At 39.0% G+C, this 12,669-nt stretch overlaps 1 protein-coding gene across 3 annotated transcripts in view; it reads left to right on the forward strand.

Annotated features, from left to right (window-relative positions):
• CPED1 (cadherin like and PC-esterase domain containing 1) overlaps window positions 1-12,669 on the forward strand; it is a 152,294-nt gene that overhangs the window by 77,879 nt on the left and 61,746 nt on the right. For all 3 annotated transcript variants that reach the window (XM_054199693.1, XM_054199701.1, XM_054199712.1), the window contains one exon: window positions 158-326. In XM_054199693.1, the coding sequence (XP_054055668.1) occupies window positions 158-326 (169 nt within the window). The remainder of the gene's footprint in view (window positions 1-157; window positions 327-12,669) is intronic.

A 12,669-nucleotide genomic window follows, 5' to 3' on the forward strand; every position in this document is an offset into this window, starting at 1 on the left:
AGTTTTTTACTTAAAATCATATGTATTTTGTAAGAGAAAGAAAATGTTAGAAATAGAAGCCTCAAGGAGCAAGTAAAGTTTAGCTGCCATAGATAAAGCAGAGTAAATTTTTGTTTCTTTAGTGTTTATTCCACTTCTTTCCTGTTTTGCTTTGCAGCGTTGCTAACTACCCCCTTGGCCTTGGATTGAACAAAATTGTTGTTCTTGTAACAGATGATTCGCAGCCCATCCCTCAGGTTGTGAGCAGCTACAAAATCGCAATTTATCGAGAGGACCGCCCTAGTCTGCCTTTGTTTGATGATTATATGATGTGCGGGTTTGTGCAGGTATTGTTTCTATATTCTTTTGCTCTACAAAGTAATAGTGAATTTAACTGTTTTCTGTTCATCCGATAGTATAAATTAGGGTACCTGTGCCAAAGCTGGTGTAGAGTCGGTTTTGGTGAGATTAGAATCTGAGTTCCAAATAATAATTGTATGAAATACAGCATTTACACAACATTTTGCATATAAAAAGTAAGTCCAGCATAAGTACCTATTACAGTTACCATGTATTTGAGAGCTCCAGTTTAATTAATCATTACTTTGGTCAGCCAAAACCGTACCCATCAGAGAGCTGTTGTTTGCTTGTGAGAAAACAGCCCCTCTGTACCATGCAGTGGGCAGACTGCAGTTTTCATAACTATCTATCTATGACATTGGAAACATGGAAATCCTTTTACCAGGAAAGATATTTATGATGACGGTGTGTTTATCAATGTTCAAGACTAATGCTGCTAGATAATTTACGAATGAAAAGTGTTTATTCTAGAAGACCAACAAACACAATGGAAAAAAAAACAACTGATGATTCCAAAGGAGGGGATGATTGTTGCTTACAACACATTTATCTGCATGTAAGCTTGGGAATGTCAATAAATTACTCCTAAAAAATAACAATCCTTAGGAAGCAGTGAAGCAGTGAGTCTCTTGAATGAAAAAAAGGGTGAGAGTCTAAAAGCCCCTGGGGAAGGGGAGCTGAGGCTAAATTGAACACAAAATTGGAAGAAGGATAATGAAAGAAAGGAACAGTGAAGTTTTCAGTTAGTGAAACTGTGGTGATAAAGATATTCTTTGTAAGGTAGAAAACCTAGGACACAGGCTGGAGCAGAGCTGTTTGGATTCCAAAGTCTGACGACTAAACGTTGGTACTTGGTATGGTGGGCAAAGATAAGTCAGTCAATTCAAAGAAGGAAATGACATGGTAAATCATAACCAAGGGCAGCGCTTTTGTCTGTGGGATTTTAGGCAAATTAAAAGGTTTGGTGGGTTCATTCTAAATATTAGAGCATTCTGAAGGAGTGCATTTTGTCACAATTGATTCTCCAACCAAGAAGCAGGATTTTCAAAACCATAGTGCTGAAACTGTCATCCGTGCTCACATCAAATATCTAATACTATCTTTATTTATCTCTATGAAGATCGTTATATATCAATATATCCCTTTTGTAAAACTTATTTCCCTTGTCCAGTTTCTTTCTATAAACTGCAGAAGAGGTTGGGAGACCAGCGTGGGAGAATGCAGAGGATTTTATGTGGTGGGACAGATCAAGAGGGATTTGCTTGTTTGTTTGTTTGTGGAGAAATAATCAAAGGGGCTTAAAACGGGAGCCAAACAGATTATAAATGTTGATAGCAAATTGTATGTTGACAATAATTATCTCAGTCTGCGAATCAAAACTGTCAGAGAAAATGTATATAGTAGTCATAGCCTACTGACTGCTGATCTGAATACCTGATTATGGTGTTGTCTGGCCCTCCACTTGTTCTTTGTCTCTTCTCTTACACTTATCTTACAAGCTCAAAATGTCAAGGACTATCTTCTTGCTCTTTGTGCCAGCTCAGCACTAGATCTAGTAGTTCCTATGGTAAAACAGGTAAGAATCAAAACATATAATACCTAAGATTTCAGTTTGGGTGTGCAGCAATTTGCCTGACACCTTAAGTGTGAATTAGTATGAAAAGGAGAGCAGCAATAGGTTGAGCTTGAGTTATGTTACTAGGAGAACACACTGGCTGGAAAGATGTGAGGGAAGCTCCTCTTGTTGCCCAGTCTGGGGCATGTATCTGGGTGTAAGAACAGGAATTCAACCTCATGCACATCCTCCCACACTAGAGTTTACACTGTTGTTAATGGTTTATGATAGCATTTATGAGACTGAGTATGAATCTTTGAAGCCCTGTGAAGGGAAAGAGATCTAGAACGATAAAAATGAAAAGTGTTTTAGAAGTTTCTTTTGATTGAGCTTGGGTTTCTGCTCATCTGTGAATAACTGCTCTCTACTTAATATAATTGTTCAGAGCTAGGGAGGACTTCAGGAATTTAGAGTAAAAATGAGATGAAAAGCATTCTTGTGGTATCTAATGAGGGCTGTGAAGACAGATTATGAGATTCTAAACTAACATTTTTTTAGATATGTTAAAGGCAAACTTATCAGAGAGTGCAATTAAAAACAAATGAAGGCTGGAGCTGGAGATAGAAATGGCATTCTACAACACTCAAAAGCCTGCATTTTCTCCCCCTTTTCCCTATTTGCTAAAACAGAATTTATTGCCTTTTGCTTAGAGTGATGTTTTTTTATCAATACAAAACTCAGGTTTTAAATAGTATCATTACATTCTGCTTTTCATACCAGAGAACATTATGAGCTCTTGCAGGGCGGGTTAATACACCCTGATCAATGGCACGAATGCTTGTTCTCCTAGTAACAAGACACCTGTTTTAGGAGCAAAAGGATAAATACAGCGTGAACTGATGGAGTCTCCTTTGGACACTTGACTAGGCACAACTGGGATCACACATGGGGAGAGAAAGGTCACTGACAGTGGTGTGGTCTTTCTCACAGAAGGCTTCAGTTAAAATTCTAATCCAGCAATTTTTTTTCCTGACTTTCTTTTATGTTTAATCCCATTAGGATATTCAGGTTTCACTGCAAGATGATACTATAAAGAAGGTTACAATAAAAAGACAGAGTGCAGGATGTTGTTTCCAGTCTTCTAACAATTCTCATGCAGTTGAATAATCCTGGATTAATTTCAAGGCTATTGAATTAAGAAGGGTGTAGTTCCAAGCCTTGCAGCCTCTAAAAGGGGAAAAAATATTGCCCTCTCTACTTTTTGATAGCAGCTATAATATCCTCATTAAAACCAAATTAGTAGAGGATAAACTGTGGCATCACCATAGCACCTTCAGCAGCTTTGGTTGCCTTTCATGGTGTGTTCTGCATTCTGACAGTATTGCTTGTGCTGCAAATGGAGAGGTTATTGGTTTGTGCTTTAACTTAATTTTGTGCAAATATTGACAATATTCAAATCAAGTGTCCTTTGGAGAAGTGGTGCCATTTCATTATCACCTGTGACGCTGTGATACCAAGACAGGCAGAATACAAAGCAAGCAGCAAAAACCAGTGAGCTCTTAAGGCAGGGGTATCAGCATTATCCTCAACTGAAAGATCCCAGACTACAAACACATTGTCATAAAGGACAAATATTTTATTCATTCTTGCCCTGTGCATTATCTTTAAAATGCAAACAAATTTATCTATGCCTCACTTGAAATGCATGGATGCCACCTCTTTGATTGTTAATCTTTGCCTAGTTGCAATCATGTAAAGTAACGGGTGATGTGCTTAGGGAACCTTGTTTGACACTGTGAACTTTTGTACCTATAGTGTCCTGCTGCCACATATTTCAGGATTTTTGTTGGTTTTTTGGGTTTGTGGTTTTTTGGGGGTTTTTTTTGGTTGGTTGGTTGGTTTTGGGTTTTTTTTGCATTTTAGTAATATAGTTATTTATTTGGTTTTGCATTTGCTTTGTGAGTAACGGATAGCTAATATTATGTTTTATAGCCGTAGTATGTGTCATTCTCTTTATCTGTGCATTTGCACAAATGTGAAAAAGTACTTCCCAGAATCAGTGCAGTGCAGTGGGCTGATGCTCTGGCTGTCCTGCAGCTTTCTCAGGTATAAAAGAATGGACTTACAGGAGAACAGCTTGAGAAACTTTCCTGATTTTTATAGCACACCTTATTCTTAAGTACTATGATCTCTTGTATTTTTATAAACCCTTTTATCATATTCATTTTCTAGAGTCCAGATAGCATAAGAAATCCAACAGAGCTGATAATGAGATACTGGTATAACATTGCTGACTGTGTAAGGCCAAATGGCTGCAATGCAGCTGGCAACAAGATGCCAGCAACAATATGTTGATTTCTCTTTATGTCTACTAAACTTCCATTGATGAAAAAGCAATTAAGACCTAGGCATAATATAATAACTTTATTGAACTTTACTATAGTCTTTGAGGGGTAGAAATGAGAAAACCCTTTAGAAAGGAAGAAGCCTCTAAAATAAAATCAAAGTAATTTCATTTTCTCGTTATGTAAGGTATAAGAATACTTTTTTTTTCATCTCAAATTATAAATTTCCCAAGGAAAATAAAATGTTTTAACTTCATTTTAAACTTCGTGCTATTACAGTTACAATGCCTTTCATACCAGACAAGTACAAACTCTCAATTATAGAAACATGAATTAACCCTTTGCCTAGTGCTTTCATGCAAAGATTTCAAAGAACCTGCAAATATTAAATGAAAAAAAAAATTAAAAAAGCTTAGGAGAGAAACAAAGAACTTGTCCTGTAGTAGAACAGGCTTGAAGCACATTAGTCTCTTCCGTATTTCCCATTAGCTGCATTAGATTCAGTGTGAGCCCCATTACAAACCACCCATCTCCTCTGTCCTTAGGACACTGTGGATGCCATGTGCAGACTCAGGTTTTGCAGTGCTTGTGGTAGCAGCTGCTGACCTTCTTGGCTGTCCTGGGTTTGAGTGTCTTGCTTGCAAACACATAGAAAGTGCATCTCTGGAACTGAATATACAGCCTCATTATAGCCAGACCCTGTCTTATTTGCAGTTAGCTTACTTCCCTTTCAGAGAATAAAAGAATATCCATTATAGGAGCAATCACATGTTGCATTCTTCAGTTTTGTCAGATCTAGTGATGGTGAGAATTTTTTACAGTGGTTTTGAATTTTTCAGAAAACAACAAAAAATGCCCCAAACTTAAAAAAAAATAGTTGGAGTCAGTTTTTGTTTTTTTTTCTTGCTCTGTTTTGTTTTTTTTTTAAAGCTTTCTGATTATGGAAAAAATATAAAGAAAAGCATACTCATTCTTCAAAAGAAGATATTTTGATTCAAAGAGGGTTATTTGATGAAAAGAGATTAGAATATGAAAATTACATTTTTATGACATATATGACACAGTTGTTAAGTTAGAGATTTTAGCTATTGTGCAGTCTGTAATGCTAACTCTGTTTTCAAGGAGGGAGTGGCTGGGACAAGCAAAAATCCCACTCATTATTAGATCTGAAATACTCTAGTCTATACTCTAAATTTTCTTCAGAAACACTGGTGAGAGCATAGTATGACAGTCATTTTTTCCAGGAGCAATGCCAACTTAAGCATCCCTTTCCTTGCCTGCAGCTACTCATGAACCAGATGGGAGAACTTATTTTTTTTAAATGGACTAGTTTCTTGGATGAGGTTCTCAATCTCTCTGTGTGGACGCAAGGGAAGGGGTAGGTGCAAGCGCAGGAATGAGTAGCCAGGCACAGAAGAGTGGTAATGGGTGCTACTAAAGGCAGCTTTTGCTTCCTTCATGAAAGAAATTCACATGGAGGTTGGTTTAAAGCTCTTGCGAGTGAGTAGTTATAGTTGTACAGGAAAAAAAAAAAACAGAGACCTGGTTTTAAATGAGCAGGACCTTCATGTTTAGAAATTGTAGGAGTGATTTATGGGTGAAAACACACAAAATACTTGAAGTACATTTGCATTGCTATTAATCTATTAAATAAAGCGTAAATTATTTTGGGTTGTGTGTGCTTGCAACCCATTCACCGTGAAAGACAAAGTAGTGTTCACATAACCTTGAGGAGCAAATATGTAGCAAACTAAATACATTGTTAAATTGGAGGCATTTCAGATGAAAGCCACAAAATGATTAGATAGCTGGTACAGAGAGACTGCCATAAAAAGAAAAGTGAGGGCTTATGTCTTCAACTGCTGTATGTCAGCATGCTTCAATTAATTTCAGGGGAGCAAGTCCAAATTACACTGATGGAGTACCTGTCCTGACAGAAACATATGGCTAAATTCTGTTCCATTGTATATGCCAGGAAATGTTAGTGAGTGAATTCACTTGCATAAAACTGATGAAATTGCAGGAACTTTCCTAAATATTCATGGTCAAACAACAGCTCAGGAAAACCTAAAAACTATTTGAAGGGCTTTTAAAATATTTAAAGGTCAAGGGACGTATAATTACCATTGACTGTAAATATAAAGTGAATAAACATGTAAATCTAATAGCACAACTTGGTGCTTCTAAAAAGTGTATTTTTGAACATATAGAAGGTAGAATTGTAAATAATGAGTACACTGGACTAATTTGCAAGTAGAGGGTTAATTTCTGTGTCTATCTCAGAACAAAATGTTTTGTAGAGTCAGCATATTCTGGCCTTGTCAACATCTACACCATTAGGGAGAGAAGGCTTGCCACATTTTCTTAATTATAACAAAGACTTTTGTGATGATTTAAAGCATTGCTTTGTAGATGAGTCAGAGGAATAATTAACCATTGTGATGGATCTTCTTTACATTTATGCTGTTCTGTGCTCAACTCCTTTTGGATCTCAGCATCAGAGATGTGACTGTTAGGCTGGTATCTTGATCAGCGGTCAGTATCTGCTGCTTTAAGGAAGGGTCTCAAAAGCTCAACAGAGCACAGACCTGTCCTTGGGGGGAATTATTGTCACGCTCTGGGTTTTCTCTAGAAATCAAACATTCACTTCTTTCAACTATACAGCTGACTTCGTACATAATCTGCACTGTCATCTGGTAATCAAGGGTTCCCATAATCATTGTTCACTGTCAGACATCTGCCGGGCTCTGAACAGGCCATAGAGAGAAAATGGGCACAACTAGGGCATAAGGTGGGAAGAACCAGCAAAAGAATGAGTTTGGCTGTGCTTCTACTTAGGCATTTCTTTCTCTAAGCATGGAATTAAAGTTTGCTTTACGGTTTTGTCCCGTATCTCCAGTAGGCTGTGCCTGACTAGGACCATCATCATACTCTCCGGCATTTTGAGTCCAAATTTTGAGGCTCAAGTCCATGTTGGGTCCAGCTGCCTGGAGAAAAGCATATAGTCTTCCAGTTTACTGCATTTTACTTACACTCCTGATTTTATATTACTTGTGCTTAGTCTTCTCTATATAGCTAAGTTTCCTGTTTAACATGTGATGCGAGATTAATACCAGATACCCTCCAGGAAAACTCTCCAGAAGTATCAGGCAGAGACTGAAGAGAGCGGATGTTTCCATGCAGCAGCTCCATTTGTCATTATTACGATGCATTGTACACTGGAAATGGTGTGTTACACAGATCACTGATGGATAACTTGCCACCAGTGCTTTAAGACGATCCATGGGAATGCTGATTTAGTGATTCAACAGTTTTCAGCCAATAATGGCTGAGATGATGCCAACTAACTAATTTCGTTTATAATCATTAGCCAGAGGAAGTATTAGGTTGCTACAAGTCCCTGAAGAGGGAGAATTTTTTATGCCACTTTCAGCCTTCATTATTCCTATGCTCCCTTTCCTTGGGCAGCATTCTGTTAGTTATGAACTTCTTGAATCAGGAATGATATCACTCTTCATCACCACTGAATTTATTGGCACCAGCTAGTGTTTGTAGCACCTCCTACCTCAGCAGTGGGAAATTTAGAATGTCCTCCCCTTCCTTTCCCTCTTCTCTGTGTTTGCAGTTTAGCACAGTCTTACTAGGAACATCCCACCATCCTAGACACTCAGTTAGGTGACTCCTGACTTGAATGGTTATTTTGCTATTATGCTGCCATAGAAAAATATCATTAGTGTATCATTATGTGAGGAACAAAACCATAAAAGATAAACCTCAATGATGCAACAGAATGATTCCATTCTTTTGTGTGTTCAGGCTGTTCTCCCCCTTCATACAATTACTGATATCATCCCATGGGTGTGCATGACACATTAAAGGTGCAGAAAATGAAGATCTGCACAGGAACTAGACAAGCAGAAATTCTTAAGTGTGTGACTAAAAATGTTTGGGAGTCAAATTATGACCCCTGTCATTGCAAGTGGTGAACAAGATTCTGCTGGTGCTGGTGGGGGGTATAATTGGACATTTCAGCCTGATAGATGCCTTGCAATACTTGCTCCCTAGGGTGCTGCAGGATGGGGAGATGCTGAGACAGATACAGTGCTGTGGATGCAGATTCTGTAGATACAGTACTATCTCTGAGCCCATCAAGGACAGCTAGTACAGACTGGACTAGACCCAGGTTTTTCTGATTCCTTGCCTTTAACCACAGGATTGAAATGCCTTTTTAAATAATAGCAGTGAGCCATTGTGGGTAGCTGTGAAAGGAGACAGGCAACAGGAAACCCTGGGTACGCAATTCAATTCCTGGGAGAACATTGTTCTCTGGAAAAGCTTATCAGAAAAAACGGTTTTATATCTTTCTTGTTAGCTATGGGGTTTTTGTTTGTGCTGAGTTATCAGGCAATCATCCCACATATTTCAAATAGATTTTTGCTTATGCTCCTTTTTTGCTTTTATTTTGGATTATTTCTAATCTAGTACAGGCACAGTGACGCCACTGGAATCAATTACATTTTGCTAGAGAACTGGTAGCAGTAACTTCTGCAGAAGACTCCATGTGGCACAGACTTTTTTGCGCTTGTTCTTGTTTCCTCTCCCTGCCCTTCTCAGTGATTCCTCCATGCATTTCTGCAGTGTGGTCCAGCTTGGGCAGGAGAGGTACAGTTTGATGGATGGAGGGGTAAGTGGGAACCATGTGCTTGAGTTGCCTCAGCCTGAGACCAGCCTGGAGACTGAATGCTTGGGGGGAATCCTGACCCAGCCTGACTAACCACAGAAGGGTTGCTTCCTTCTGTCTGCCCCTGCCTACAGGAGGGCACCATTGGAGCCAGACCCTGGGCAGGCAGAGGTGTCTGCTAGCATGCAGCCCTGAGCTGGGGGCCCTTGAGACATACCCTGTGTACTGTACTAATGATACCACCTCGTGAAGGCACCTGAGATCTCTGGAGAGGAACAGATGATATGCTTGGGGACTCTCAGTCACCCTCTAACAGCTGGTGTTTTTCCTTGATTCCACAGGGAACCTACCTTTAGCTATCTCAATCAACATGGTGGGCCAAGCTCTTGCCTTCAGACTTTGCACTGCCTATATTAACTGTTCTTAATTAGGGGGTCAGAGCATAACCCATAATTTTTCCATGCTTCCATCTCTAACTGTGCCGTATCAGGATATAAGAATTAACAACCCAGTAAAGTGTAAAGCCTTGCAAGTCTTTGGATGAGCTACATAAATATGAGAACTGCAAAGTAGGAGTTGAGCAGTTATCCTTTTGTAAGCTCCAGGAAGTGCAATGACACGTTTAAAAGTACAATAATAGAAGGGGGTGGGGAGGAAGAAAATGTCATCCAAAGTTTCTGAAGCCTCGCTGAAATACTTAGCTTATGTTTTGGGTAAATACCTGTGTCAGTGTTTGCATTCTGTCAGTTGTACCTGATTCATGGAGAGAAAGTTCATTATTAACTTGGACTGTATGACAGCACACAGTGTTACAATCACCATCAGACTGTCATTTTATAAGTTGCAGACAAACCAGTACATGCATATGGGCAAAGTATTTGCAAAATATATGTTGCGCATGCATCTGTGTTTGTTTTTTAATGAATGGTCATTGCAGTCTGTACTGGAGCAAAAGTTACTGTTATAAGGTTAAACTTCAGTAGTTTTTTGTGGCATACCAGGGCTCTGTGGTGCCTTGGTTACATTTTTTTTGTGGATGGTGGCATTTGTTAAATTGCTGATGTGACAGTAGAGTGTTGTGGAGCTACTTGTGCGGGCTGTGAGAGAGCTGCTGCATGTATAGGGAACACACAAGGTGCCACTGCTGCATGGCACCCAGGCTAGTCCAGCTCCATGTTAATGTGCTGTCACAGTTTCTGGTACCTGAGCTTATTCCATCTGCAAGACTTTCTCTCATGCTCATAGACATATCATGAGGGGTAAAACTGTCTAAAGCCAAGTTTAGGCCACAAAAAAGTCGTGTGTTGCTTAGTGCGCAGTTGTGTGAGTACACCTCAGCTCTTCCAGTTCTGAGACTCTCCAAGAAGACTGTCATTTGGATTTAGTAACAGCTCCTGTACCAATTTTTGCCAAGTGTATGATAGTAAAGGAAGAGAAAAATATCCTTAATCCAAGCCTTTTGAAAAGGGACAAGACTCCCATTGACTTCAATGTACTTTGGATCTGACCTAACTAGACTTATTTTGTTAGCATATGGGGTCAAAAAATGAGCGTGCAGAAAAGTATGCCTACCATTGCATCTCCAGAAATAATAGCTGTGCTTTGATCATCTCAGCTTTTGACACTAGTGGAAATTGTTGGTGACATTTTGCCATTAGAAATCTGTAATGCGAAGTAGAGGGTATACGTTGTTATGAAGATGATATAAGGGAAAGACTAATGAGTCATAGTAATGACTCCATAACTCTTTGTAGTAATTTGTCTGGTCTTTTAATGATAATCCTGTAATTCTGATTTGGTAAAATAAAAGCAAAAAGAGTAGTTCTGCGAATCAGCCATATGGTACAATAGAACAATGGAGACTGAAGTGATTTATTGCTGCACTGCTTAAAGTCTGTCACCTCTTCTAGCTAAATACTCACAATGCGTATTTGAAATTCAGATCCTTTTCCCTGTGCATTATGTTAGTAAAGAGGATGGGACATGACTGAAATCCTGCTGCGAGTTTCATGGTCTGGCATAGCGGTTTGACCATTTATGTTCCCATTGAAAGAGCCAAGGATGCTGTGGCACCAAGAGTGGATAACTTACTCAGGCTGCCACACAAAAGCCGGGAAATGGGATAATCCCACGTCTCAGTGAATACTTGAAACAAAACTGGGATCTGAAGGTTTTATAACAATATGGGGCAGTCCTTGCATTCTGGGCCTGTCCAGATCAAGTAGAAAATTTGCTCAACCTTGTTTAGAAGCTTGAGAAATGGCATGCTTCGTAGACTGGAAAACTGTGGAAGTGTTTAGCCTAACTCATGTCTCTCTCTAACATCAGTCAGAAGTAGTTGGACCTAGGTCACAGAGACATAGGCGTTTCATAGCTCTGTCTATGAAAGCTTGTGGAAACTCAGAATTCAACTTCCTTTCTCAAAGTTCAAGAGGCAAATAAGGAAATCACTGTTCTTGATTATTTCACTTGGTTCCTCAGTAGTTTCTTCATGTAGAATATTCTTAATTGAGATCCAAAATAGAAAGTTGTTTAACTTCTTAGGTAGTTGGCCAGATTCTTTTCTGTATAGAGTTATAAATATGTGAAACAATTGTTACTTCTAAAGACTGCTGGTATTGGCCTATATTGCACCTAAGTAAGACAGTGGAAGTTTATTGCATGGCTAATCATAGTTTAATTGGTCTGATTTTGTGTTTATTTAACAGCTTGATAAAGAGCATTAAAATTAAACATTGAGTATTTACATTGTATTTACTATGCAAGATGAGCCTAACACTTGAAGGACAAGCTTCTACCAAAGTCAGGAAGCCAATCTTCCACTGCTCCTGTTCCTTTTGGAATCAAAAGAATAGGTATAAAACACAACCACCAATATATGACAAAAAAGAGACTCAGATTTGGTACATTTTGCTGTATAAGTATCTTCACTGAGAAAATCAAGTTCACAGTACATATCCATTGCTATTTCTGTAGCTGTAAAATTGTCTTTATCCTACAGAGAACTGTTATTCTCTTTACCTAACCCTCTATAGTTTGTGTTTCAAAGCTGAAATCCAGGCCATTCACTATTGACAGTTCAATTACTGTATTCTTTTCAGTTCATGTCATACACTGCTCTCAAATTCATCAGAAAATGTGAAATAGCCTGTTGAATTTTCCCCTTGATGATACCACAATAGATGTGAAAGAAGAGCCTTCAGCGTGAGGCTTCCTAAGCGTTAACAGATCATGAAAATTGGCAACAACTGTTGTGCTGAGTATCATAATCTGCAAGAGGAGGGCCAGCAATTCCACAGTGATGAGAAGAGAGTGCTTGGTGTTTGAGCTGTGGTCACATTTGCCTTTCAAGTCATTTGGGCCTCCATAACACACTTTGTGGGAGAAGAAAGCTAATGCAGCTGCCTTTGCTAATCAGTCAGTACGAGCCAGCCCCTCGGGGAGGCAGGCAAAGGCAGATACATACTGAGACACACAATCCTTGCTGATTAACAGTGAAAGCTGGTAAAGTTACTCTCTAAGCCTGTCTGGCCCATCAGCTCCAGAAATGTAATTTAGATGATTATCTACATGCCCATTAAACCTTGTGACCCAACGCTACTCTGTTTGAAGTTTGCCTGCTTAAACTTGCTAATAGAAAGAATAGAAGGATTAACTCAGAGGTCATGAAATAAGAGAGCAGCAAAGAAGATGACAAAAGAGCAGAGGAAAACTTCCTACTGCATGTATTTGGTAAGGAGAAAGAACTA

This window comes from Rissa tridactyla, chromosome 1 (assembly GCF_028500815.1).
Source record: "Rissa tridactyla isolate bRisTri1 chromosome 1, bRisTri1.patW.cur.20221130, whole genome shotgun sequence".
Classification (NCBI taxonomy): Eukaryota; Metazoa; Chordata; class Aves; order Charadriiformes; family Laridae; genus Rissa; species Rissa tridactyla.